The sequence below is a fragment of the Fusarium verticillioides genome, chromosome 2 (genome assembly GCF_000149555.1).
Source record: "Fusarium verticillioides 7600 chromosome 2, whole genome shotgun sequence".
NCBI classification, from domain to species: Eukaryota; Fungi; Ascomycota; class Sordariomycetes; order Hypocreales; family Nectriaceae; genus Fusarium; species Fusarium verticillioides.
In genome coordinates, this window is record NC_031676.1 from 2,394,803 (window position 1) to 2,421,883 (window position 27,081).

The 27,081-nt window shown below is 50.4% G+C and overlaps 6 protein-coding genes and 2 non-coding genes across 13 annotated transcripts; 6 read left to right on the forward strand and 2 right to left on the reverse strand.

Moving 5' to 3' along the window:
• Positions 1-182: 182 nt before the first annotated feature.
• Positions 183-254, forward strand: FVEG_15424. The gene has a single exon. It is a non-coding gene; the product is annotated as a tRNA-Arg (tRNA).
• Positions 255-1,308: 1,054 nt separating this feature from the next.
• On the forward strand, positions 1,309-1,380 carry FVEG_15423. The gene has a single exon. It is a non-coding gene; the product is annotated as a tRNA-Arg (tRNA).
• A 575-nt stretch (positions 1,381-1,955) lies between these two features.
• On the forward strand, positions 1,956-4,597 carry FVEG_04204 (hypothetical protein). 5 transcript variants are annotated; one of them, XM_018891967.1, is made up of 4 exons: positions 2,015-2,275; positions 2,335-2,620; positions 2,829-3,636; positions 3,689-4,597. In XM_018891967.1, the coding sequence occupies exons 2-4, from the start codon at positions 2,377-2,379 to the stop codon at positions 4,071-4,073; spliced, it is 1,437 nt and encodes a 478-aa protein (XP_018748567.1). In that variant the 5' UTR covers positions 2,015-2,275; positions 2,335-2,376; the 3' UTR covers positions 4,074-4,597. The 5 variants fall into 5 exon arrangements, with proteins under 5 accessions (XP_018748566.1, XP_018748567.1, XP_018748568.1 ...); XM_018891968.1 differs by having other exon boundaries at positions 2,341-2,620; XM_018891970.1 differs by having other exon boundaries at positions 2,341-2,572; positions 2,625-3,636.
• A 964-nt stretch (positions 4,598-5,561) lies between these two features.
• Positions 5,562-12,949, forward strand: FVEG_04203 (protein pyrABCN). Of its 2 annotated transcripts, XM_018891965.1 has the most exons (3): positions 5,562-6,469; positions 6,523-12,566; positions 12,619-12,949. In XM_018891965.1, the coding sequence occupies exons 1-3, from the start codon at positions 5,851-5,853 to the stop codon at positions 12,676-12,678; spliced, it is 6,723 nt and encodes a 2,240-aa protein (XP_018748565.1). In that variant the 5' UTR covers positions 5,562-5,850; the 3' UTR covers positions 12,679-12,949. The 2 variants fall into 2 exon arrangements, with proteins under 2 accessions (XP_018748565.1, XP_018748564.1); XM_018891964.1 differs by having other exon boundaries at positions 5,578-6,469; positions 6,523-12,877.
• Positions 12,950-13,237: 288 nt separating this feature from the next.
• Positions 13,238-16,727, reverse strand: FVEG_04201 (hypothetical protein). The gene is made up of 2 exons (XM_018891962.1): positions 15,954-16,727; positions 13,238-15,826 (listed from the first exon to the last, which is right to left on the reverse strand). The coding sequence occupies exons 1-2, from the start codon at positions 16,153-16,155 to the stop codon at positions 15,066-15,068; spliced, it is 963 nt and encodes a 320-aa protein (XP_018748562.1). The 5' UTR covers positions 16,156-16,727; the 3' UTR covers positions 13,238-15,065.
• Positions 13,387-14,216, forward strand: FVEG_04202 (pyridoxamine 5'-phosphate oxidase; the record flags this gene model as incomplete). The annotated part of the gene is made up of 2 exons (XM_018891963.1): positions 13,387-13,429; positions 13,522-14,216. The coding sequence occupies exons 1-2, from the start codon at positions 13,393-13,395 to the stop codon at positions 14,214-14,216; spliced, it is 732 nt and encodes a 243-aa protein (XP_018748563.1). The 5' UTR covers positions 13,387-13,392.
• Positions 16,728-21,132: 4,405 nt separating the features above from the next.
• On the reverse strand, positions 21,133-26,676 carry FVEG_04199 (peroxisomal hydratase-dehydrogenase-epimerase). The gene is made up of 5 exons (XM_018891960.1): positions 26,311-26,676; positions 25,808-26,234; positions 24,963-25,759; positions 23,890-24,914; positions 21,133-23,841 (listed from the first exon to the last, which is right to left on the reverse strand). The coding sequence occupies exons 1-5, from the start codon at positions 26,467-26,469 to the stop codon at positions 23,550-23,552; spliced, it is 2,700 nt and encodes an 899-aa protein (XP_018748560.1). The 5' UTR covers positions 26,470-26,676; the 3' UTR covers positions 21,133-23,549.
• Positions 21,161-23,526, forward strand: FVEG_04200 (hypothetical protein). Its single transcript, XM_018891961.1, has one exon. It carries the CDS (start codon positions 21,302-21,304, stop codon positions 23,243-23,245), a length of 1,944 nt encoding a protein of 647 aa, XP_018748561.1. The 5' UTR covers positions 21,161-21,301; the 3' UTR covers positions 23,246-23,526.
• Positions 26,677-27,081: the final 405 nt, after the last annotated feature.

A 27,081-nucleotide genomic window follows, 5' to 3' on the forward strand; every position in this document is an offset into this window, starting at 1 on the left:
TAACTTGACAAGGGAAAGCCAAAGACTTAGCTACCGAGCATTAAAAATAAAACCAAAACCCATTTCAGGATCAAGACCCGTAGCCACAGTCACGTCAATAAAACGAGCAGGCGTTGCAAAGCATCAACTCCACACTACCCAGAATAATGATACTGAATACCGCCGGCGAAATCAAGAGTAGAGGTCGCGTGGCCCAATGGCAAGGCGTCTGACTACGAATCAGAAGATTCTGGGTTCGATCCCCAGCGTGATCATTCTTTTTGACCTTGGCACTCAGCAGCAGTACCAATCCTCACCAGGAAAATATGCTATCTCTTGCGCTTAAATGGGACTTGGTATTACTATATAAAAGAATATCCAGATAATGTCATTCTAATAGCAGTTATCTTTTCTTATAGAAAGACTAGTATCTAATAATACCTTAGTAACTTACTTTAGACAGTTAGACATTTAAATTAAGTCTAAGAATGATTTTAATATTAAAATGTTTCTTTACATAGACCTTTATACTTATGTTCAGAAATGTCAGAACAATAAATCCTTATAATATATATCAGATTATTGTCAGCGATATAATTGCTACATTCTTAACTTAATTAGTTGATAGTTGCATCCAGGTTAATGATTGGTCGACTCTTTGTATAATCCCTTTGAGCCATGATTGGCTAGATAACAAGGCTCGTTTTATGCGCTCTTGAGGCCGTACCGCGGCATGACTTCTACTATCTATGTCACGCAAGAGCCTTTCAGACCTTAGATGTTTTCCACAAATTCTTATTGCGAAACGGAATTGCCGGTTTCCATTCGCTGCTGACCGCTCTCTGTATACATCTTCACCGCCTGTCCCCTTACATAACTTCAGTATATAACTATATCCTGAAGAGAACACGTCGTTAATGGACTGGAGTCTGGCAGGATCAATGCATTTCATCGCTACACGAAGCGCGCACCCTACAAGGACCATAGTTATGGAATGAGCGGATATTTCTAACTCGAACTATTGTGTTTATGAAACGTCATCATAAAGTGGTGTGTCTGGTATGTCACTTTCAGCATACGGGAAAGCTTAACTTTGCAACTGACAATTCTACCAACAACGGGGTAACTTGGGAACTGCGGACTCAGAATAGGTCGACTACGGAGGCACATCACTGTAATTTTCACATATACAACATGAGCAGATGTACAACGAACAATGTACGATCTAAAAAGTTCAGAACCACGCTTACGGTGAACCAGCAAGCTCTCTGTCTGTGTCGTTCACAATCTTGGACGGGAATTTGGTGGCCAGGTATCATTCAAGAGCAAGGTCGCGTGGCCCAATGGCAAGGCGTCTGACTACGAATCAGAAGATTCTGGGTTCGATCCCCAGCGTGATCATTTCTTTTTGCCAGTTTTGAGTCTGCTTGGGTATCAGAATATCGGGCCATGCTCACCTGTCGTGAAGCAAGTTCTCGGATATGCTATTGCTTCTGGGAAGTATGACGGTTCAATAGTGATACTCAACTTCTTTGGATGGCGTGCGGCTGAAAATAAGAGTAAACAAGCCCGAGATTGAGTTAGCGACTGGTGGCGCTTGTGTTGGATGATATTTTTTTTTCAACTCAGCCAGCCCTCGTCGGCATGTGTCTCACATGGACTGCAGCTCCTGGACTACCCTTGTCAATGGACATTCATTGGATGTGTCTGCTACCTGAACATCGAAGATTAGACTGAGGTTGTATGAACGATATATGTGAATACAGGAATGAGTCTGGCGGTATCATAGGTACATAGACATGGACGAAAGCTAAATCATACAAGTAATTAATCGTGGGTTGTTCCATTGTATAAAGGAATATACACGTCGATAGCTGACGGTGAACACGTAGTGCTTATGGAACCGTAGCTGAAGTGTAGCCGTGACAAAAACGGGCTTGCTACCCACCTGGACTGCCGTAACATTTGGACCCACACAACCACGTCTCAACTGTCCACGGTTGAGTTAACTCGAGGTTTCATTTCCAATCCTGGAACCTGAACCAACTGAACCGCGTCCATACATGTCCATATCCGTACACAAGCGACAAGCCCAGCCTTCCGATCCCACGCCATACGACCTCCTGTCACTCCTCACTTGTCACTCACCGAATTGATGGACTGACCGACTGATTGGACCCCATTCGTGTTCCGTCGCCAGCCAACGACAAGCCTGTTCTCGCTCACACACGCGCAATCCCAACACATCCCTCCCACTATTATACGGTGCTGTCTGCCGCTGCTACAGCACAGCACAGTCAGTACAGCACGCGCTGCCGCTTGAAGCGCTGCACTGACGCCTTGACGCCCTGAAAGCGACAGCCCAGGTCACAGTCACAGTCACATTCACAAACAGCCATGTACTCCGCCGGCTACGGCTTTAGCAACAATGCTGCTCCCTCTTTCAACAACCCTGCCCCACAGCAGCAGTCCGGAGCCCAGCCAGCCGCTCAGCAGATGATGTATAACCAGCAGCAGCAGTTCGCCGGCATGACGCCTCAAGGAGGCTTTAACCCTGGCGCGAATCCTCAAATGATGGGTGCTGGTCCAGGAGGCATGATGCCAAACGCAGGAATGCAGCATATGGCTGCTAATGGCCAGAGTAGGTACCATTTCTTCATTCGCGCGCAATCTCCGATCGAATCTTTCACGACGCGCCTGCTTCCAATGCTCCTGTAAACAGCTCCAGCCTCTTTAACGATGTGTGGGCAGCCTGTGGTTGGGCATCATTAAGAAGAAGCGCGGCGCAAAACGATATGCGACACGGTAAAGCACTCCTCCTTCACACCTGACTAACAGATTGCGCATAGTGGCAGGTTTCCAACAGCAGTTCGCTGCTAACCCTTACGGTCAAGTCGTTCCCTCGTCGGTCGCTCCTCAGAATTTTGCGCCAAATTATATGATGGGCGGAGGCATGCAGGGCTTCCCGATGAACCAACCCGGGATGCCCCAGAATCCTCAAATGATGCAGCGATTGCAACAGCAACAGCAAGCGCAGGCTCAAGCGCAGCAGCAACAACAACAGCAACAACAACAGCAGCAACAACAGCAGCAACAACAGCAGCAGCAGCAACAACAACAACAACAACAAGCTGCTAACCCCGCTGGTATGGGCCAGGTATCGACCCCTCAAAGACCCCCGAGCGCCGCACAAGGAACACCAAACAATGCTCTGCCTTCGCAGCAGGGTCAATTTCCGACTCCTCAGCCTCACTCTCAAAGCCAGACCCCCACGAACCAGCAGCCCCAACAACCACAGTTGCAACAGCAGCAGCAGCAGCAGCAGACTCAACAAGCTCCGACACAGGCGCAAGGGCAGCAGCAGTCCCAACAACCCGTATCGGCCGGATTATCGACACCGCAGACGCCAACCTTCTCTACAAATCAAGGACCGGCTGCCAATGGAACTTTAGCAGCGGCTCCGCTGAGCCCCGGTACCGAATCTCGAGATAAAGAACGATTCGCATTGTTGCTCGATATCAACCATGAGCTTCTCTATGAATCTATACAAATCCAGGCAACCCAACAAGAGCTGAAGAAGGAGAGCGCTGCAGCTGGAAACCCTGCTGATAAAAAACCGACAGACGAGGAGACGCAACTACAGCAGGACTATCTCCAGTGAGTTCTCATTTAGACAACAAATTACTTTACACAACTAACCGTGCCTCAGATGTATGAGGAGATTGCAAGCAAACTTGTCGTATATGGCCGCACTTGCGGATCGGAAGCCCGAAGTTAAAGTTCCGCCCTGTCCAGCATACCTCACTGCCCCTGCCCTGACTCTTTCGCTGAAACTCCGGGCCCCAGCTGTAGGGCCTGAAGGTGCAGACAACAACATCGACCCGGTCGCTGACCGTGAAGAGCGAAACAATAGCATAAGGGACCTGTATTCAAGGTTACAGGCTGTCTTCCCCGGCATTGACCCGAAGAGAGAACCAGCTTACCGTATGAATACACAAGGCGGCCAGAAGCCTGGAATGATGGGAAGCCAGGCCAGCCCGACAACACAAAGGACGCCCAAGATCACGAATATGGGGGCTCCTCCTATGCCCTGACGTTGACGGCTCAGATGACCACTGAGTGACACAAAGAACGTGAAGGCGTAGATATGTTACAAGACTTTATAGACACAGATGGAGTTCTTTTGGGTCAAGTTGACCAGTTCATCTAACGAATATCATAACACTTTTTCTTCTTTTTTATGTTATAAGGACTGGCTTGGTCTTGAGAGCTCGACAAACTGGCAGATTAGAAGCAATATTGCTATGAGAATAGCGTTACTTTCGAGGCGGTTCAAAAGGAGAAATATATGTGTAGTTGGTGATTTTGCTCAGGGCGTTGAGGAGCTTGCTTCAGGATTGCTAGCAATGAAAAGCCAAGAGAGTCTTGCCTGTATACATGATTTTACGTTTATTTTTGGCTACTTTACATCAATTTCGCGAACCTACAATCTCACAAAGTAGTTTTTATCGAATCGATCGAGTCAAATTTGTCTACATGAAACAATGACACTCTATTCGACATTCAAGCGTGTGACATTCATAACATATGGGGGATTTGTATGTATATATCTTCAATTACAACGGAGCAGGCCATTTCTCTACTCCATACATACTTGTTGAGACATTCATGCTGTAGCACGAACCTCATGCCAGGATACTTGTTGGTAAACCTGCATATCGGGTTTTGGCGGTTTGCATGAGGCTAACCGTGACTGAGCCTCTGAGGTGGATAATCACCATGAACTAATCCAATCATAGCAAGATCAGATGTAAGAAAAAAAAATCTTTTTTCAAGCTGTGGAGGTGGATGCTGAGCGGAAAGTGGGTGCTGTACAAGTACGTTTTAGCCTGTGATGTAAAGCGCCTTTTTCTCACTGCCGCCCTGGGCTCGAGCTTTTTCGATCATGGATCCTGGGACGCTGAGTGCCGGCTGGAAAAAAGGATGTCCTGCTGCACCATTGGCTGACTGCAGCACTTTCTCACAGTAAGCGTTATTATTATGCTTACGGGCTGAAAGCTTTTAAGCATTCTGCAGCTTCCAGAGCGGCTGCCTGCGCATTTAGCAATGCATTGCTCTCCACGTTAAAGACTTTGTCATGACAACTCCAAGCCGCATATGTCGTAGATATTTCTTCCGTTACCGGAGTCTTTCACAAGTCTCCCCGCCACCTGCCATGGCACTCGGACAGGGAATTTCCCAATGCCCTGGCCCGTATCGACAGTGCGGCTAAACCCTGACCGCTGATCCAACAAACCCACTCTCGAGGCTCAAGTCCAACCATTTTTGATGAGCGATCGGTCATGATGAAAGGTTGTTGCGCAGCTTGTGGAGAGGCTTGAGAAGTTTGGCCAAGGCATGGCGGGGCATTTTAGTGTCCCTGCAGATTTTAATGGAATGCTGCAATTGGCCGCATCGAGGGAACCATCTCTCAATTGGCCAATTAGAGCTTATAGCACTACACAGCGGGGAGCACCCTGTGCTGCAGCCCCGGCGATAAAAAAAAGTTTCGAAGGCCGCTTTCATCAGAAGCCTTCCTTCTCTTTTTTCTCCTCCTCCCAAACCCTCGCTCTTCTCCAACATCCTCTTCACCTCTAACTACAGTTGAGGCTGATGATTGCGAGGTAGCTTCTGACCTTACCAGGGTAGCTCTGAAAACGAGTTAACTTGCCGGCCCGTCGCTCGCAATCTCCCTGTCCTCCCGCGACGACCCCTCCACGTCGTTGCCCCGCGCCTCTTTGGGTATCTTGTTGATATAGCCCAGCACCGGAGCTTTTTTCTTTCTTTCTTTTGCTTCAACTCTAAACCATTACCATTACCATAACCATTACAATGGCTTTGGTTCCTCAGCCTCCCGCCTCTGCGCGTCAGATTGGCGCCGAGGATGATGGCCTTGTCTGCCTCGAGCTTGAAGATGGCTCCTCCTTCCAGGGTTACAGCTTTGGTGCTCAGAAGAGCATTGCTGGAGAGCTGGTCTTCCAAACGGGTATGGTTGGCTATCCTGAGTCCGTCACGGATCCTTCGTACCGCGGCCAGATCCTCGTCATCACTTTCCCTCTTGTCGGAAACTATGGTGTTCCCTCGCGCGAGGCCATGGATGAGCTCCTCGGCGATCTGCCAGCTCACTTCGAGTCTAGCGAAATCCACATTGCTGGTCTAGTCACAGCTTCATATGCTGGCGAAGACTTCTCCCACTTCTTGGCCGAATCCTCTCTGGGCACATGGCTCAAGGAGCAGGGTGTTCCCGCCATGTACGGTGTTGACACTCGATCTTTGACCAAGAGAATTCGTGAGAAGGGTAGCATGTTGGGTAAGATGCGCCTCGAGACCCGTGGCCTGACCAATGGCTCTGCCAACAGCCAGGCTGACGATGCCTTGGCTGCTTTGCCCACCGACCACTTTGAGGAGGTCGAATGGGTCAACCCAAACACCAAGAACTTGGTGGCCGAAGGTGAGTTTCCTAGCGTTTTCAAACTCGAAGACGCCTGCTCATTATCTATGTAGTTTCCATTAAGGCTCCCAAGCTCTACAAGCCTCCGACCTCGGTCGCCCGTAAGCACCCATCTGGGCGTACTATCCGTGTTTTGTGCCTCGATGTCGGTATGAAGTTTAATCAGCTGAGGTGCTTCCTCAAGCGTGGTGTCGAGGTCCTTGTCTGTCCTTGGGACTACGATATCGCCAGCGCCATTGACGAGTTCGACGGTCTCTTCCTCTCCAATGGTCCCGGTGACCCCGCTATGCTCGACAACGTCGTTAAGAACATCACTGCCGTCCTCGAGAAGAACGAAATCCCTGTTTTTGGTATCTGCTTGGGACATCAGCTCCTCGCCCGTGCTGCTGGCGCTACCACCAAGAAGATGAAGTTCGGTAACCGTGGTCACAACATTCCTTGTACCAGCATGGTTACTGGAAAATGCCACATCACTTCTCAGAACCACGGTTTCGCTGTCGACACTGACAGCCTGACCAATGGCTGGAAAGAGCTTTTCGTCAACGCCAATGATGGCAGTAACGAGGGTATCTTCCATACTGAGAAGCCCTACTTCAGTGTGCAGTTCCACCCCGAGAGCACCCCTGGTCCTCGCGACACCGAGTTCCTCTTTGATGTGTTCATTAACACCATGGCCAATTGCGCTGAGAAGCCCGAGCTCCTCAAGGCCCCTGTCAGCTTCCCTGGCGGCACCATCGAAGAGAATGAGCGTCTTCACCCCCGCGTTTCCGTTCGCAAGGTCCTCGTTCTTGGCAGTGGTGGTCTCAGCATTGGTCAAGCTGGCGAGTTCGACTACTCTGGTAGCCAAGCTATCAAGGCTTTGAAGGAGGAGGGCATCTACACTGTTCTCATCAACCCCAACATTGCCACTATCCAGACCTCAAAGGGCTTGGCTGACAAGGTTTACTTTCTCCCTGTCAACGCCGACTTCGTTCGAAAGGTCATCCAGTATGAGCGACCTGATGCTATCTATGTGACCTTCGGTGGCCAGACCGCCCTTCAAGTTGGTATTCAGCTCAAGGATGAGTTCGAGTCTCTCGGTGTCAAGGTCCTCGGTACTCCGATCGACACTATCATCACTACTGAGGATCGCGAGCTCTTTGCCCGAAGCATGGACTCTATTGGCGAGAAGTGTGCAAAGTCCGCCTCTGCCAACAACATCGACGAGGCGATGCACGTCGTAAAGGACATTGGTTTCCCCGTCATTGTGCGTGCTGCCTATGCTCTTGGTGGTCTCGGCAGTGGCTTCGCCAACAATGAGGAGGAACTGATGGATCTCTGCAACAAAGCCTTCGCCGCCAGTCCCCAAGTTCTGATCGAACGTAGTATGAAGGGCTGGAAGGAGATCGAATACGAGGTTGTCCGTGATGCTCAAGACAACTGCATTACAGTCTGTAACATGGAGAACTTCGACCCTCTCGGTATCCACACTGGTGACTCTATTGTTGTCGCTCCCTCGCAGACCTTGTCTGATGAAGACTACAATATGCTGCGAACGACAGCTGTCAATGTCATTCGCCATCTTGGCGTTGTCGGAGAGTGTAACATTCAGTATGCCCTGAACCCCTTCTCCCGTGAGTACTGCATTATCGAGGTCAACGCCCGTCTGTCTCGATCTTCTGCTCTCGCCTCTAAGGCTACAGGTTACCCTCTGGCCTTTATCGCTGCCAAGCTTGGTCTTGGTATTCCCCTCAAGGAGATTAAAAACTCAGTCACCAAGTCCACCTGTGCTTGCTTCGAGCCCTCGCTCGATTACGTCGTGGTCAAGATGCCTCGATGGGATCTCAAGAAGTTTACCCGCGTGTCCACTCAGCTTGGTTCCTCCATGAAGAGTGTGGGTGAAGTCATGAGCATTGGTCGATCTTTCGAGGAGGCCATCCAGAAGGCCATCCGAGCCATTGATTTCCACAACCTCGGCTTCAATGAGACGGAGGCCCTTATGAGCATTGAAGATGAGCTCCAGACCCCCTCTGACCAGCGTCTATTTGCCATCGCCAACGCCATGCACGAGGGATACACTGTCGACAAGATTTGGGAATTGACCAAGATCGACAAGTGGTTCCTTCGCAAGCTCAAGGGCTTGAGCGACTTCGCTAAGAGAATGACTTGCTACAGCACAACCGACATCACCACCAGCCCGTCTATCCTTCTCCAGGCCAAGCGCCTGGGTTTCAGTGATCGTCAGCTCGCCAAATTCTGGAGCTCCAACGAGATTGCTGTCCGTCGCCTGCGACTCGAGGCTGGTATTCAGCCCTTCGTCAAGCAGATTGACACCGTCGCTGCGGAATTCCCTGCCTTTACAAACTACCTCTACATGACCTACAATGCCTCTGATCACGATGTCAACTTCGACGATCATGGTGTCATGGTGCTCGGCTCTGGTGTTTACCGTATTGGTTCATCAGTCGAGTTCGATTGGTGTTCAGTCCGAGCTATTCGAACCCTTCGCGCTACCGGTTTCAAGACAATCATGGTCAACTATAACCCGGAGACGGTTAGTACAGATTACGACGAAGCCGATAAGCTTTACTTCGAGAACATCAACCTCGAAACAGTCCTGGACATTTACCAGCTCGAGAACTCAAGCGGTGTTTTGGGTGCTATGGGTGGTCAAACCCCCAACAACATTGCACTCCCACTGCACCGTGCTGGTGTCAAGGTTCTGGGTACTTCGCCCGAGATGATTGACAATGCAGAGAACCGATACAAGTTCTCTCGTATGCTGGACCGCATTGAGGTCGATCAACCTACCTGGAAGGAGCTTACTAGCTTTGCTGAAGCTCAGGAGTTCTGTAACACTGTTTCTTATCCCGTACTGGTTCGACCCTCGTACGTCCTCTCGGGTGCTGCTATGAATACAGTTTATTCTGAGAAGGATCTCAAGAACTATTTGGACCAGGCTGCTGAAGTTTCTCGGGAGCACCCTGTCGTTATTACCAAGTACATTGAGAATGCCAAGGAAATCGAGATGGACGCCGTTGCCAAGGACGGTAAGGTTATTGGACACTTTATCTCCGAGCATGTCGAGAACGCTGGTGTTCACTCTGGTGATGCTACCCTTATCTTGCCTCCTCAAGATTTGGAAGCCACCACCATTGAGCGTATTGAGGAGGCTACTCGCAAGATTGGCCAGGCCCTCAACGTCACTGGTCCTTTCAACATTCAGTTCATTGCCAAGGACAACGACATCAAGGTCATCGAGTGTAACGTTCGTGCCTCACGTTCGTTCCCCTTCGTGTCCAAGGTCATGGGTGTTGACTTGATCGAGATGGCCACCAAGGCCATCATGGGCCAGCCTTTCCAGGCCTACCCTCCCACCGATCTTGCCCCCAACTGCGTCGGTGTCAAGGTCCCTCAGTTCAGTTTCTCTCGTCTTTCCGGTGCCGATCCCGTACTGGGTGTCGAGATGGCCTCTACAGGTGAGGTTGCTTGCTTCGGCGTTGACAAGAATGAGGCCTATCTTAAAGCCTTGATGTCTACTGGGTTCAAGATTCCCAAGAAGAACATCCTCCTGTCCATTGGATCCTACAAGGACAAGCGCGAGATGCTTCCTTCTGTCCAGAAGCTTGAGAAGCTCGGCTATAAGCTGTTTGCTACTTCCGGTACCGCCGATTTCCTCCAGGAGCACGGCGTTCAGTGTCAATACCTTGAGGTTCTCGGTAAGGAGGAGGACCGCAGCTCTGAATTCTCTCTCACCCAGCATCTGGCCAAGAACACCATTGATCTGTACATCAACTTGCCTTCCAACAACAAGTACCGTCGTCCCGCCAACTACATGAGTAAGGGTTACCAGACTCGACGTATGGCTGTTGATTACCAGATCCCTCTCGTTACCAACGTCAAGAACGCCAAGATTCTCGTTGAGGCCATTGCCCGCCACTTCGAGCTTGAGGTTTCTAAGCGCGATTACCAGACCAGCCACCGTACCATCGTGCTGCCCGGTCTAATCAACATCGCAGCTTTTGTTCCAGGTATCGCTACTGCCAGCAATGATGACCTTCAGACAGTGACAAAGGCCTCTATTTCTGCTGGTTTCAGCATGATCCGGGTTATGCCTTTGGGTGTTGATGGCGCCATCACTGATGCCCTCACTTTGAAGACCGCTCAGCAGAACAGCCGACGAGGTGGCTACTGTGATTACAACTTTTCTGTGGCCGCTACCTCGGACAATGCTGATCAGATCAGCCATGTTACTGGCGAGGTTGGCTCACTCTTCATCCCCTTCAACCACCTCTCTGGCAACATCAGTAAGGTTGCTGCTGTCACTGCTCACTTCGATTCTTGGCCTACACACAAGCCTATCGTCACCGATGCTAAGCTGACCGACTTGGCCTCTATTCTCCTCCTTGCCAGCCTCCACAACCGTCGCATTCATGTTACTTCGGTCACAAACAAGGATGATATCAAGCTTATCGCCCTTAGCAAGGCCAAGGGACTCCAAGTCACCTGCGACGTCTCGATCTACTCTCTGTACCTCAACCGTGACGAGTACCCTGAGTGCGAGCGTCTGCCCACTGTAGCTGATCAGAAGGCTCTCTGGCAGCACATGTCTACCATTGATGTGTTCTCCATTGGTAGTCTGCCTTACCGCCTGGCTACTTCGCTCGGCCATAAGGGCGATCCTCATATGGGAATCTCTGATGCTCTCCCTCTGCTACTCACTTCAGTTGCTGAGGGTCGTTTGACTGTTGACGACATCAAGGAACGCCTTTACACCAACCCTATGGAGATCTTCGAGCTCCACGATCAATCCGGCACCACCATTGAGGCTGAGATTGATCGCCCCTACACCGTGGCTCCCGGGACCTTCTGGTCTCCCTTTGTGGGTCGCACTATGCGTGGATCTGTTCAAAGAGTCACTTTCCAGAACACCACTGTCTGTCTTGATGGTGAAGTCTTGCCTGTCTCGCCTCAGGGTAAGGACATGTCTTCGCACATTGCTCCTCCCATGTCGCCCCCAGTCAAGCCCACCACCTCGATCGCTCAAGCCACCGGTTCTCCCCAAGCCCGCCGCCTGTCCATGCTGGGTGGCTTCCAGCCTCTGAACCGTCTCCGTGGTGTTGATACTGGTGCTGTTGGCGCTACTCTGCCTTCGCCTGCTCGTGGTGCTGCTCCTGTTGAGGAGCTCGCCCCTGGCCTCCAGCTCCAGCCCCTGGTCAGCTCTTCTCTGCAGCAGCTCCTGGCTCAGCCTTCGTCGTTCAAGAACACACACGTCCTGTCCGTCAAGTCTTACAGCAGAGCTGATCTCCACCTGCTCTTCACTGTTGCTCAGGAGATGCGTCTTGGTGTCCAGCGCGAAGGTGTCTTGAACATCCTTCGAGGCCGCGTTTTGACCACGCTCTTCTACGAGCCCTCAACTCGCACGTCGGCTTCGTTCGATGCTGCTATGCAGCGTCTTGGTGGACGCACCATCGCTATCTCCACCTCTCACTCTTCTGTCCAGAAGGGTGAGACTCTCCAGGATACTCTCCGTACTCTGGCTTGCTATGGTGATGCTGTTGTTCTCCGTCACCCTGAGGAGACCAGCGTCCATGTTGCTGAGAAATACAGCCCTGTCCCTGTTATCAACGGTGGCAACGGCAGCAAGGAGCACCCCACGCAGGCTTTCCTTGACCTCTTCACCATCCGTGAGGAGTTGGGTACCGTACAGGGCTTGACCATCACCTTCCTGGGTGATCTTCTTTATGGCCGACCTGTGCACTCTCTTGTGTACCTACTGAGACATTACCACGTCCAGGTTCAGCTGGTCGCCCCCAAGGCTCTGGCTTTGCCACCTAAGGTCCGAGAGCAGCTCGTTGCTTCCGGCCAACTTCTCTGCGAGTCTGAGACTCTCACACCTGAGATCCTGGCTCGTAGTGACGTCCTGTACTGCACGCGTGTGCAGCGGGAGCGCTTTCCCACCGAGGAGGAGTACCAGCGCGTTAAGAACTCTTACCGAGTGGACAACGCTTCGCTCAAGCATGCTAAGAGCTCTTCAATTGTTATGCACCCTCTCCCCCGCAACGAGGAGGTTGCCGAGGAGGTCGACTTCGACCAGCGGGCTGCATACTTCCGACAGGTAAGCACTGATTCCTACAACATGTTGATGCCATTGCTCACACGATGTTTAGATGCGCTATGGCCTCTACTGCCGCATGGCTCTGTTGGCGCTGGTTATGGCTGATTCGTAAACTTATACATGAGTCGGGAAGGATTTGAAAAGTTTCATGGCATGATTGGATTTTTTGTAATTTTTGCTTTTTTCAAAGCCGGATAGAAATTGGCGTGCGTTAGCAAGCATTCCAGGATGATACCCGTGAACGACATATGATGTTATAGAATGTGTAAATGAGGCGCGACTCACGTCGTCGGCGTTCGGTTTTATGTATGTTATGTATCATGTATATATACGTATCGTCGTGTACGTTTATTTAATTTAATACTTATTTATTATCTCACCCGTGCGTTCCGTGTGTTTCGTGTGCGTACCTGTTTTCTCTTGGTTTTCGTGGCGTGAATATCACGAGACGGTTAGTGCAGACACTCATAAGTTCTTTGGCGAGATTCTTAACATTATAACTCTTGGATGTTGATACTGTTGTGTTTATTCATCTACAGTTCGTGTTGTACTATGAATGATGGATCATTTCCTGGAATCTCAATGTTTGTCCGTCCTGGTAGCAAATAGAAACTTCCTTCAGTTCGAAGATGTCATGACTCCACTAAGGTACCTACCCGCCGATAGCGCAGTACGTACCTTTTTTCTCTTAAACATACCATTCCATCGTATGCCTCAAAGTTCGTCCAGTGAGTCAAATCGCATGATTTCCTACAGGAGACTCATATATATTTCAATGCGTCTTCTAATACCTAACTTCAGCTCTAGGTTGTTCTGTACTGCAAAAATGGCGCTTCATTCAGCAGATACTTCGAAGCTCATCTGTATGTTCAACGCTACCCCGCCAGTCTTGCCATCATGACTCTTCTCTTTACAACACTATTTGTTCATGGCGCAGTTTACTAACAACTCATAGTCGCCCCCGCGGGCCATCAGGCAACAGGCCAAGCTGAGCAGTTTACCAAAGGAACTCTCGTTCGCTCACAGCTAAACCCAACATCACCTATCCCTCAATTCCACGCATGGTTCTCCCGTGCCCAGGAGAATGATTCTGGTGTAGACCATCCTGAATCATGCACTCTCTCAACAGCCTCTCTCCCCTCAGGTCGTATCTCCTCTCGTACTGTGTATCTAAAGGAGCTCGACAACCGTGGCTTTGTCATCTACACCAACCTGGGCACGTCTCGCAAGGCAGCTGATATAGCGACTAACCCCCGTGCTGCGATGTTGTTCTTCTGGGAATCCCTACAGCGTCAAGTCCATGTTGAAGGACGGGTAGAGAAGATCTCCCGTGAAGAAAGCCAGACATACTACGACACGCGAGCTCGGGGAAGCAGAATCGGCGCATGGGCTAGTCGACAGAGTCAAGTACTTGAGCCACAAGGTGAAGATGACGATGGCCGCAAGCAGCTGGAGGGATGGGTCAAAGACGTTGAGAAGCGGTTTGAGGGGCAGGAGAAGATCCCTGTTCCCGAGTTTTGGGGTGGATTGAGAATTATCCCGGATAGGATCGAGTTCTGGCAAGGAAGGGAGAGTAGACTTCACGACAGGTTCGTCTATGAACGGGAGGGCGAGGAAGAGGAGTGGACATTGAAGAGGCTAAGTCCTTAAGAAAATGCATTGGTGTTCTACGATACTCAATTATTCTCAACTTGTAGCCAGATATAGAAGCGAAATGATGAATGAGCTCCTCGTTAAAATAATAGTCTATAAATTAGGGAGGGGTGGGTGATTGAGTAGTATACGGCCAATTCCAATCCAATACAAGGTAGTTCTCTAACTGCACCTCTCATTCGATACAGTAGTCAATACCACACACATATCTTCAACATACAATAAAACCAACAAGCCGGCATAAACTCCCGTATCTAAGCATAGTATACTGACTTACAAAAACCACATCACGAGTTTTTCCATGCGGTGAACCCCTAGGTAAGACATCAACGTCAACAGTGTGGGCCCCCCCTGAGAAATGCTGGCATGATATCGCCTGATTTGTTATGCCAAGGGCCGGAGTTATTTGTATGGGACCGGGAGCCATTTATGGAACATTAAAAGTACGTAGTTATTGACTAGAATATACGGAAAGGGGTATGTGTAATCCTAGCTTCAGATCAGATGCCATATCCATGCTGAATTCAACCTATGATGCCATGTAGGCGCAAGCCAGCTGCAAATCAATCCAAATCAATCCCAATAAACTTGTTCCTTGATTATAGAAACTCGATGTTCTCCCTGAATGCCACCGTATATAGAACAATGCTATTTCCTGCCCCGTCGTCCAATCAGGAGCGTTATGAAAGGGGTCTGATTCCCAAAACAACACATAACAAGATGCCTATCACGCCGGATCGAGACGAGTCGCTGTCAAAACAATCCATAAAAAGTCGCTAAATGTGTTGGTATCCACGGTAACGCCTCGTAATGCCTAGAGTGAAGAAAGAACGCCGTTTATCCTTTTTAAGCCTCTCGTGCCTGGAAATGGTTGAAGTAGTCATTGCAGAGCCTTGACGGTTGCGGGGTAGTCGAGTGGCTGGCCTCAGCAGTCGGGGTGTCGACAGGTGTGAGAGAAAGGCCTAGCCCCAATACCGCTGATCCTGTGCCGAGTGTCTTTGATCTGGAGTGGCTAGGCACATAGTTATTGTGGTTGTTGCTGTCGTCGCTCTCGTCGTCACTATCCGCAGGCATATTCTCGTTAATGTCCCATTGGGGCTGCTGGGCGGCATATTGCATATCCACCATGGCATCCGTCAGACAGTCTTCGTCGCAAAGGGGCATGATGCGGTAGTTGAGGTTCTCCATGATGCATCGCTCGGTGGTGTTGAGCTGCTCGGGTGACCACATGCCCCGGCCCCAGGCCTTGCAATAGTACTGAGAAGCCTCCTGAGGATCCTCCATGAACTTGACCGCAATGACAAGGGCTGCCAAAATGATGAGCTCGGGGTTGACTGAGTCGATGTGTAACTGTTGTCGTTGAGGCATGATGGGCGTCGGCGGGAGAGTGTGTCGCTTAGACGTTGAGAAGTAGCCGGACAGCAGGGGGCACGAGAGGCGCCATCGTCGGGCGAAGCGGGAGTCAAGGCTATCGAGAATGCATACTGCGAGAGCAACGGTCTCAATCGGGAGATTGGCGCGGCTCAGAATGGCCTGAACAAGAGGGACAGAGGCCGTGGCCAGAGAAGCAGATGACGGGATGAGGTTGACAAGGTGGATTGCAGGGCCTATAGGGATAGTCTGTTAGTAAAACAAGCTTTGCACGATGGGTGGACATGAAAGGAGACCAACAACGTGATGTTACACATCAACAGTGCTGAATCCTCTGCCAGCCGTGCTAGTGCTACCACTTACCGCGAAATCGAGGCATCAATGGCTCTCCATCGTCGAGTGTAGTTCGTGGTGATTGAGCCGCGGATGAGTTGCGAGAGCTTGGGGGCGGTGTGGGTAGGTTGGATAGTGGTCGATAGGCGAAGTAGCCCTCATAGCGGCTGTTCTTGTCTTGAAGTTGGTCGGCCATGGCGGAGTCAACATCCAGCTTCATATCTCGGTTCATCGTTTCGTTTATGGGCAGCAAGATGCAATGTTTGGTCGTCCAATCCTCAGGTCTAAGCAGTTCCAAAGGCCTCCTCTCATGGTTTGGCGTGTCCGTGTATACGTAGGTGTAATGCGAGCGTGGGAAGACGAACCAACAAGTCCAAGTCCGCCAGTCTACGAAATACTCTTAAATATATAAGAGGGTGGTAATCACGCGAGCACGCACACGAACAGCCAGGCCTGCAGACAAAGTTCAAGATGCAGCACCAGTACAGTAGGTAGGTAATGCAGACAGGAAGAGAACAGTTAGATGATGGGAAGGGGGAGGACCAAAGTTATATATCCCAAGCTGAGCCAAATACATACAGTACGGAGTACCCTACCTCCAGTAATAAATATTGACCAAGGCCCAAGACAAGGGAAAAGGGACCCATTCACCGCGACTAAGTAAGGCTGAGCAGTCTGCTAAACCAGGATCCCGCTCAAAGCCAGTGCATTCACTTCGCTCTCAGTCTCCAGTTGAAGCGGTGGAGGAGGCGGCTGGCTAGGTGTGGTGGATGTCCAGCGCCAGGACAGGGGGGCCCAGGGGGAACCTAGGCACCTGAGCTAAGCTTGGCTAAGTTACTGTACGGCTTTATTCTTGCAGACAAGCACTGGACCCTGTCCTGGTGGACTGGTGCTGCTGCTTTGTCCCTGGCAGTGACTGACACCAGAAACCAAGGCCAAAGGAGAATTGACCTTGTTGCTTTGCTCCCATTGTTCTGAGCTTATGCTTAGGCTTGGGCTTCATCGTGAAGCGGCTGAAAAGATACGGGCTATGGCGTTTTTCTAGGTAACTCCAAGACCAGGCACCGTGTGATAGACTGTAACTGAAGTCCGTAGATCCCTCGTTTTCTGTGATTTGATGTCCAGTGTTTTTTTTCTTGGCTTGATTCATCTTTTTCGGGGCCGGCCGTACCTGTTGTACATCGATCGTATTGGCGTATATTTTTGGGACATGAAAGTTTCTTTGACGGAGGGTGTCAAAATAAACCTATCAAGGTGGTCCCCAATACTTTCCACAATCTGCCGAATCTTTTTGTCACTAGAGATCGCATGTCCTACGAATAGTTGCAGGGCCGGGGTGACGGAAAGTGGAGCGTGGAAATAATGGCGGCGACGAGAACGATACAACAGCAGCAGAACTGGACATGGATGCGGCTGCAACACTGAGCTACCTACGGATAAATCGCCTGCAATAGGTACCCAAGATACCTAGCCCAGGTGAACAACATTTGTCCAAGTTGAATAATGATACCGTACTCAATCAAATGGCGGATCTAGACCTCGAACTGATCAGTGGCCCAAAAGCTTATGGTGAGAAATTGTACTCAGCCAAGGCGTTTCCGTCGTTACAGCCCCCTGGATAGAACTTTGGCTGCTTATGAAATGCAAGATAATCCACCTCAGCTGAAAGCCACAGCAAGCTGTCACAGATGACGGATCGTTGGTCCAGCCTGACTGCCGTGGATGCTGTGCTCTGTCCAAGATGAGGTGGCTGACCACGGCTGACTTGGGCAACTTTCTGATGACGCCCAGCGGCACTTGATACATAAGGTAGTCGGTAAGAATACTGTAATGCTCAGCAAGCAGATAGAGAGTCCTTGTCGCGTGGCTGACAACCAAATCAGGGAAATGGTGCAATACGGGGATCTACAGCAAATCGACCGCACAGGCGATTATCTGGAGCAATAAGGTGGTCAACCCTTAACTAATAACAAAACGCACAACTGCGGCGCTATAGGCATCGATGCTCGGGTTTCGGTGCCTGACTAGTCTAGAGAAACACTTCATACGTCAACAGTGCGTACCGTCCTTGATCCATCTCCCCGTCAAATATAATGAATGACGAAACCACGCTCTGAAAACGCCGCTTCCCTGGAGATGAGGATTGCTGCCAAGTGCTTCATCAAGCAATCAGACCCATCATGAGGGAAATAAAGACCTTTGCAACAACAAAGATCGTCAAGACCATCACACCCTCTGGTAAATAAAGTCGTAAATAGTGCCTCGGAATTGAGGTCTCATGAGCACCTCCGGATGCACATGCAAGCGCCCAACCTTGAGGCACCGTGTGATATGAAACACAAGCCAAAGGCTAGGTCTTCATCTTTGGGTACTGTATCCTCACGGGGCCAGTTACCCAGGCCGGCTCTTGAGCCTCTCTTGTGGTCCTGATCCAGCTTGTTGGTCGAACGGTATGGTGCTTGAAAGCCAAAACTTTTTCAGCTCCAGCTCCAACTCCAGCTCCAGCTCCAGTATTCGTAATATCATCAACGTGGGGCAGTGCCCCATAGTAGATCTGAGAGCCAAAAATATACCCTCGGTTTATTGTCGCTTCAACAACATCATTCGTCCGAGACAGACGCCACGAGCGAACGGTTTTTCCTTTTGTCGTCTCGGATCAGTGATCATCAGTCGATTGGCTTTGTCCGCTAGCTATTCAATGTAACACCAAACATCCCATGCATGCACATACCAGCATTAAAAGCACTTCACTTGATAGCACATGCCAACTTTTCGGAGCCAATGCAAAGCTCACATCATCATATCATGGGGAATTTGCTTTTTCCTCCACAGCAGTTTATGCACGACGGGCTTTATCCTGCATAAAGTCGCGTGCTTCCCAAGTTCCCCCTCCCAGGGAGTGGAGCTGGCCGACTGTTGGCTGGCTTGTGCCGAGCCCATCGCCGAGAGACCCCTTTTTCTCACTCACTTCGCTTGTTTGAGCATAGCCAACAATGACGGGACAAGATCGTCGTCATCCCTGAAAACCCATGTCAGGGCTCGGGCTTGGCGCTGCCGTTAGGACTCCGTGTACATACGTAGTCGTGGTCTCGCACAATCTCAACGCTGTAATACACGTACCGCTGAGACTATTTCGGGTGCAAGCTTTGATGTCCAAGAGGCTTGCGTCCTTGACAAGTGGTCTAGCGGGCTTGATGCAGGTAATACAGAACTAGCGGCTGACAAGGAGCGAGATCCTCAACGAGAAATGGACCTGCAATGCCTGCATTTGCAAGGAACGACTGGCTGCGGATCTGACAAAGATCTATAGCCTTGATGCCAGTTCAGTCTCATGTAGAGAGAGATATTGCAAGATGTTGAGTTGAGTTGCTGCTCCTGGACCTCTCCAAACTCAGTTGTCATTAATTACTTTCAGCATGTGATTGATCAATTATATCAAAGCACAGGGCTTCACGTCAGCCAAGCTATCAAAATCAACGGGCTTATTCTAAACTCATTGCTAGACTCGTCCAACCTTCTAAGCGCGAAATGATCGATTATTAGCCGCACAAGGTCTAAAACCCTGGCGGCGCGCTAACCTCTGATGTTGTCAACTTCATCTCACCGCTTGCGAAGCCTCGGACCGGTCATCGACTTCATGATGGGACTTTGGTCGCAAACCCCCGTGCCTGCATCAAGTATGTCGTATGGTGCATACCGAAATTTGAAGAGGAGGGTTGGAAGGGCTGCACCGCTGCAGATATGATGGATGACTGCACAGATGAACGGTGCTTATTGCGCAGCAGAGTGACGTGAAACAGGCATTCTGCAATCTTAATTTTGAGTCGGCGGTTTCGAGATGATGATTATGGCCGCCCACGCTGCCACCTTCATGTTACTCAGTAATACGGAGTGTTGTGACAGTTTTTACGCAGCAATTCTCCTGATTTGTTGACGAGTCAGTTTCTGGGCTTTACACACGAGCTACGGGCTACGGGCTACGGGCTACGGGCTACCTTGTCTGACCGCCCATTGTCGTGGTATTCTCGTCTAAACTCCTTCTGATTGTGAGAATGGAGGTGAGCGAGGGACAATCGAGTCCCTGATTCTGTCGTCTTGATAGTTTCGAGATGAGTTAACATTGCGGGGTTGTCGATCTGGAGTGGTGATCATCTCCGTCAATGTTACCAATCAAAGCGTGGGGTGCGTCAACGGCGGATCACTTGGACGGTTTGCGTACATACATACATAGCACATCCGTCTTTCTCCTGCCTTTCTGAGCTGTTTAGTCTATGGGGCACTTTACATGCGTGCCTGTCTTGTGTTCTCGAATAAGGTTGCAGACTCCTGTTCACTATAAGAAGAGATCGACTTTTGGCTATATTACAAGCATATACGGCACAGGCATCAGCATGAGTATCCGTAAACACCAGACCTCTTGGGTCTTCCGTTCTTTTGCCGTGACCGAATTGAATGGTTCAACAATGTTGATTTAGAAGGCCTAATATCACGAGTCCATGACCCACAGGAGTCTGAGCGAAAGGGGAGCAGCGGCTTTCTTCAAGAACAACACTTACCGGAGGCCTTGCTATGCCTCTGAGACGACATCTGGTGTTGACAAGAAGCTGTTCTAAGGTGTAAAGATATGATACTAGGAGAAACTTTCTGGTCGAAGAATAGTCTATCATACACCATTATAGCTGTCTGCTTTCTGCTTTTGATATAACTTCATCAATGAGTCACTTTTAAATTTGATTATGTCCCTTGTGCAGAGTGCGGTACAAACTGTCGATTGTATCTGATATAGGACAAATAAATAATCATGCATTTGTTCTTCGTTGATGTAGCTGTTTTCTGAATACTTAACTTATACTACCCATGATTAAAGCGACCACTCTCCGGATACACTTTTTAGTATAACAACTGAAGAACTAGTACAGGCCATAAGTCAAAGATGAGGCTCTGATCCCCTTAAATAAAGACACATTTTCGCATCTCATGTAGCTCTAGTCTCTGAAACCTGAAATGACTCCGCAGTCAAGTAGGTCGATAAATGGCGATTACCCATTCGAGCCTGTGTTGTTTCAACCTACAGTCGTGTCACAAGCTCTACTGCAACTTATTCGTTGACTATGAGACTTAGACAGTCACGATGCGGAACTGCTGAATGAATAGCATAATGCATTTGGATAAATCTAACTGCCTATTCCCTTTAATTTTTCTTGGTAAAAAAATATTCAGCTCTGCACCCCAACCAACTACAGCAAGCCTCATTCCTCAGCTCCCGTCAACGCCTCAAAATATCTTACCTAATCCTCCGTCAACCATTACCACCGCCATTTATCACTTCCATCCATCAGCAAACCTCACGCGCACACGCACCAGAATGAGCAGTCACGATGGTTTTCCCCGGGCTGCTCACCTCCACCTCCACCTCCACCGATAGAACCAGAACGCCCTCTGTCCGGTCCAAGTCGAGCGACTCTAACCTTGTTCAGCCCGAGTACATCTACGACGAAGCCCAACTGCCATGCCTGCCACCCGAGAGACCTGACCTGCGCGAACTCAACAACAGCCTCGAGGCTCTGGCTGCTGTATTTCCCGATATCCAGATCGAAGTGTTTCGCGAGCTGTTGTCAAATTTCGACGGCGAGTCGAGGCTCGCTCTTGTGGCTGATGCGCTGCTCAAGAATAGAGTGACGTGGGTCAAGGGTCGGTGGAGAGTTCCCGACAAAGAGACCGCTCGACCAGAGACAATACCCAAAGCAGAGGTGTTCAAGAGCAAGGAGTACAAAAGAGCAGTACAGAATCTGGCATGGCATGAATTCAAAGGCCTGTCGCGGTCTACCATAAACGCTGTTCTTGCCGAGTCCAACTATTCCTACCTCGAAGCCCGCCAGACCCTCGTTACTTTATCCTCCAAATCATGGCGTTTCACAATATCGTCGCTGTTTTTCAGAAGGAAGCCTATCGCTACGGGAGAGGCTGAGAATCACCCACTGGTATCGTGGCGCTCAACCGGCCAGGGCTCCATTACTCCCACTATTCGAGCCACAGGCAGCGCAGAACTGGACCGCGAACTGTATGATACTTTGGTGGCGCCGTTGAAGGAGAAGGACAGGAGGGACAGAGAGGATAGAGACAGGGGGCTTGCAGTCATTCTCAACAACGAGGAGGCCGAAAAGGCAGATGCAACACATGAATGTGTCTGCTGTTTCATATCAGCAGCCTTCGAGGAGTTTACCCACTGCAACCGCGAGGGCCATCTCGTCTGCTACCGATGTGTACAGCACTCCATCAAAGAAGCAGTCTTTGGACAAGGGTGGCAAAGCAGCATTAACCCTGAAACGGGCACGCTCAAGTGCCTCTCTTCAGACGGCGATGGATGTCCTGGACATATCCCGCCAGATCATATTCGCCGTGCCATGGAGGAAGAAAAGATGGGAGCAGAAATTTTGCACAGGCTTGACTGTCGACTAGCAGAGCACAGTCTTCTGGCATCCAACCTCCCTCTAGTCCGGTGTCCCTTCTGTGACTATGCCGAGATAGACGACATATACACGCCTGCGCACGAATCTGCTCTTCGTATCAAGTCACATAGCATCTACAACCTCTTTTTCCTCGTTCTATGTGTCGGCACCCTCCCGTTTGTCTTCCCGTTCGTCCTCATATCCTCATTCATTTGCCTCCTTCTCAGCACACAGCAGTCCTTCGGCGACTATATATCAGTGGAGTGGTCCAAAGCCCTCAACCGTCACCGTCGTCGTCGTCGCGGTACCAAATTTACCTGCCAAAGTCCCAGCTGCGGTCGTATGTCGTGCCTCTCATGCCACAAGTCGTGGAAGGATATCCACGTATGCAACGAATCCTCGCTCGTCGCCCTACGCACACAGGTCGAGCAGGCCATGAGCATGGCTATAAAGCGCGTCTGTCCCCGCTGCAACACATCTTTCGTCAAGAATGCAGGTTGCAATAAACTTACGTGTCCCTGCGGCTACAAGATGTGCTATGTTTGTCGCGCCGACCTCACTGATCAAGGATATCGCCACTTTTGTGATCACTTCCGCCCCGAAGGCGATGCAACACCCTGCAAGGAGTGTGACAGGTGCAATCTCTGGGAATCTGAGGACACAGAACAGGTTTTGCAAGCCGCACGCGAAGAGGCTGAGCGCAAGTGGAAAGACATGGAGAACCGAGAATTATCAGGTACCGAGCGGGCGTTCCTTGAAACAGGCGTTGCGGCGAATAGGATGGACGTAAATGTTGAGCGTGTTCTCTTCAGCGGCCGGATTCCCGCTCTTTCGGAAGTGTTGGATCTGGTCGTAGTAACGCTTTTTGTTTAGGGTTATGGTCGTTTTTCTCTTTTTTTTTCTTCTTTCCAGTAACGGCGTACGATAAGATGGTTCAATGAAGCCTCATTGTGACTTCAGGCGCAGGCTTAATGACTTCCAAAAATATAAACATCAGGATGGGCACAGGGCGGGCGCCTTGTTGTTTAGAAATTTAAGAAATTGGTATTGAATTTGGCATATAAGATTGGGCAAAACAGGACATGATAAGAATCACATCACTCAACTACAATACAAACTTTATGATAGTACATGCATATCCCATTGCAGAAACTCCGTTGATCGTGCTGAATTTTGTTTAGAGCTTGCTCTTGCCGTCGGTTCTGAGCTCAGCAGCCGCTCCGGCGATGGCAGGCTTGCCAGTCTCCTTAACCTTGGTCTGGAAGATGATCTTGTTGCCTTCTCGCCACATTTCTGTGACAAGGGTCTGACCAGGGATGACAACACCAGCAAAGCGGACCTTGATGTTCTTGAAGGCACCGAAACGCTCGTAGACGGCCTTTCCAGCGATGCCGAAGGAGCAGAGACCGTGGAGAATAGGGGCCTTGAAGCCACCAACCTTGGCAAAGGCAGGGTCGATGTGAAGAGGGCTACTCATGTTAGTTATGATTCAGATGGCGGACGATAGTAAAACTTACTTGTAATCACCACTCAAGCGGTAGATGGCAGCCTGGTCATCGTGGGTAGGTGACTCAACGACAACATCAGGGGCACGAGCAGGGGGCTTGTTGGCAGCAGTGGAAGCACCGCGGTCAGCACCGCGCTTGGGACCACCGAAACCACCGGCACCACGGAGGAAGACGCTGGCCTCATTGTAGAAGACGTCCTCGCCAGTGTTGGCGTCGACGGTAGTGGTGGAGGTTCGGGCGATAGAGGCATTACCCTTGTCGATGACCTCAAGGAGACGACCTCGGGTAACAAGACGAGCATTGGTGGGGATGGGGAACTTGCGGATCTCAAGATATTGCTCACCATGAAGAAGCATCATAGGAGAGAAGTTGGGCACAATGTTGTCAAACTCGAATGGCATCTCCGCGTTGAAGGGAGGAATGACACCAAAGGTGGGAATGACCTGGAAGTCATCTGAGCCCTCGAAGACGTACTTGAGATCAGTGCGCTTGGCACCAACACCAAGGTTGTAGAGAATGACATCGCGCTCCTCGTACTTGTACTCGGTAGGCTTGCCCTCCTTCTTGAGAGTCTCCTCGATAACCTTGAGGTAGTTGGTCTCGCCAGATGACTCCTTAGGCTTAGATCGGTTCTCCAAGTTGGCCATGATCTTACCGATAGAGTCCTGGGACTTGGAAGGGTGGTCGGCACGGCCGTCAAAGGTGACGATATCCTTCCAGTTCTTGAGGACCTCCTCAGGGGTGAGGGTGACATCAACGGGGAAGCCATGTCCACCGGTTCGTTGCCATCGAGTCTGACCGCACCAGCCGCTGCCAACCTCGTACAAACCACCAGTAGGGTTGGGGCACTTGTCACTGCAGAGAGCGAGGACAAGAGGAGCAATGTAGTCAGGCTTAAAAGCCTGGACCATCTCCTCGGGCATTATGGTGGCAGTCATAGCAGTACCGGCATTGGGGGCAATAGTGTTAACATAGATGCCGTACTTCTGACCCTCGAGAGCAAGAGCTCGAGAGAAACCAAGGATACCACATTTCTATGACCATTAGCAATTATCATAACGAGCAGTATATTGAAAACTTACAGCAGCAGCGTAGTTGGCCTGGCCAAAGTTGCCATAGATACCACTGGTTGAAGTAGTGTTCAGGACACGTCCGTACTTCTGCTTGAGGAAGTAAGGCCAAGCTGCCTTGGTGACCTTATAGGTACCTCGGAGATGCACGTTCAGGACGGGATCCCAGAGCTCGTCATTCATGTTGGAGAAAGCCTTGTCGCGGAGGATGCCGGCATTGTTGATGACGATATCAATACGGCCAAATGCGTCAATGGCAGCCTTGACAACCTTCTCACCATCCTCAGCTGAGGCCTTGACACCAACGGCCTTGCCACCGAGCTTCTTGATCTCAGCAACCACAGGCTCGGGGTCGGCAAGATCGTTGACCACAACTGAAGCACCGTGCTTGGCAAAGGCCAGAGCGTAGACACGGCCAATACCAGCACCACCGCCAGTGACGAGAGCGACACGGCCAGTGAAGTCGAGCTTCTCGCCCTGCTCTGAAGGTCCCATCTTCATAGACTCCTCAAGCAATGTGAGGAAATCGTTGGGCCCCGTAGGGTACTGAGGGTTGGAGTAGTCGACAACCTTGTTCCAGTTCTTAATAATGGCACCGGGGGTATATGAGTCGTCAGCCTTGAGGAGAAGACCGCTAGATCGCTCCCATCGGAGCTTGGCCACGTGGCCGCCGCCAACCTCAAAGATACCACCAGTCTCCTCTGTGTTGTTCTTGTGGACCAAAACGGCAACGAGAGGCACAACCCATTCAGGCTTAAGGTTGGCGAGCACATCAGGAGGCATGATGGTCTCGGTCATTCGGCTAGCAGCTATTTTGGATTAGTGTACGGAGCTCATGAGGCGCGATTGTAACATACCAACAGGGGCAATGACATTGGCGAGAATGCCATACTTGATACCCTCCTTGGCAAGAGTCTCTGTGAAACCGACCATGGCGAGCTTGGCCGCGGAATAGTTGGTCTGGCCGAAGTTGCCAAAGAGGCCAGCAGCCGAGGCGGTGTTGATAACACGGCCGTATTTTTGCTTGCGGAAATGAGGCCAAGCAGCGCGGGCGCACTTGTATGAGCCCTTGATGTGTACCTTGTAAATCAGGTCCCAATCCTCATCTTTCATGTTCTTGAAGCTGATATCACGTAGGATACCAGCGTTATTGATGAGGATATCGATTCGGCCGAAGGCGCTGATGGCGGTCTCGATGATGCGCTCGCCGTTCTCTACTGAATCGTAGTTGGCAACAGCCTTGCCGCCAGCGGCCTTGATCTCGTTGACGACAACATCGGCGGCCTATCGCGACTGGTATTAGCTTTATGCGCTTTGCGCCTGGGAAAGCGGTTTTGCTCTTGCTGGGTGGTCCACGAACCTTTGATGAGTTGCCCTCGCCCTTGGAAGTACCACCAAGATCGTTCACGACGACACTGGCACCACGGGAGCCGAAGAAAGTAGCGTATGCCTTTCCGAGGCCACCGCCAGCGCCGGTGACGACAACAACTTGGCCGTCATATCTCAACTGGTCCGCCATTGTGTGTATGTGAGTGCGTGTGTGGTGTGATATTCGAATATGTAAGGGGGGTATAGTATGACACGCTCAAGATGATGAAAAAAAGACAGAGAGTGAGAGTGAGAGGATGAGGATGAAGAATTGCAACACGAATTAATCGGGGAGCGCAACGAGCAGCTCTTAACAAGCTTGGGCCGGCCTGCAACTCAAACCGTGTCGGGGATACCAAGGAACCTTGTGAAGGGGAAGCCTCGGCTTCTATGGGGTACCGAGGGGACTGGTTGCGGGGAATACGCTAGGCCGAGTCTGGCAAGGGACTGGCTTCACATGTAAAGCTGAGAGACGGCAGATGAGGTCATGCGGAGGAAATACCCTATAGCAGCCAATGTCACATGTCGTTACTGAATCAGCATAAGAGAATAAATAGTAAGTTATGTATTACATCTGGGGTAGTACCTAACGTCTTGTCAGGTTGTATTGTCGAGTGACGTTTCGAGTCTTACATGTGGGTTACTACTGAGTAGATAGTTGGAGGTGGAATGGCAGTTTCTTTACCAAGAACGACACGCAATGTCTGGTTTCCCTTCTTTTCTATCATACATAAGCAGGAAGCTCACGAATATTGTTCAAATT

Excerpts from the sequence above, each read along its gene's own strand:
- FVEG_04203 (XM_018891964.1), top strand. The coding sequence starts at position 5,851 with ATGGCTTTGGTTCCTCAGCCTCCCGCCTCTGCGCGTCAGATTGGCGCC. Across the intron at positions 6,470-6,522 it reads CAAGAACTTGGTGGCCGAAG|TTTCCATTAAGGCTCCCAAG; the intron begins GTGAGTTTCCTA and ends TTATCTATGTAG.
- FVEG_04199 (XM_018891960.1), bottom strand. The coding sequence starts at position 26,469 with ATGGCGGACCAGTTGAGATATGACGGCCAAGTTGTTGTCGTCACCGGC. Across the intron at positions 24,915-24,962 it reads AGGCCAACTACGCTGCTGCT|AAATGTGGTATCCTTGGTTT; the intron begins GTAAGTTTTCAA and ends TAATGGTCATAG. Across the intron at positions 23,842-23,889 it reads CGCTTGAGTGGTGATTACAA|CCCTCTTCACATCGACCCTG; the intron begins GTAAGTTTTACT and ends TAACATGAGTAG.
- FVEG_04204 (XM_018891966.1), top strand. The coding sequence starts at position 2,377 with ATGTACTCCGCCGGCTACGGCTTTAGCAACAATGCTGCTCCCTCTTTC. Across the intron at positions 2,621-2,828 it reads TATGGCTGCTAATGGCCAGA|TGGCAGGTTTCCAACAGCAG; the intron begins GTAGGTACCATT and ends GATTGCGCATAG. Across the intron at positions 3,637-3,688 it reads CTACAGCAGGACTATCTCCA|ATGTATGAGGAGATTGCAAG; the intron begins GTGAGTTCTCAT and ends ACCGTGCCTCAG.
- FVEG_04200 (XM_018891961.1), top strand. The coding sequence starts at position 21,302 with ATGGTTTTCCCCGGGCTGCTCACCTCCACCTCCACCTCCACCGATAGA.
- FVEG_04201 (XM_018891962.1), bottom strand. The coding sequence starts at position 16,155 with ATGAACCGAGATATGAAGCTGGATGTTGACTCCGCCATGGCCGACCAA. Across the intron at positions 15,827-15,953 it reads ATTGATGCCTCGATTTCGCG|GCCCTGCAATCCACCTTGTC; the intron begins GTAAGTGGTAGC and ends CTATCCCTATAG.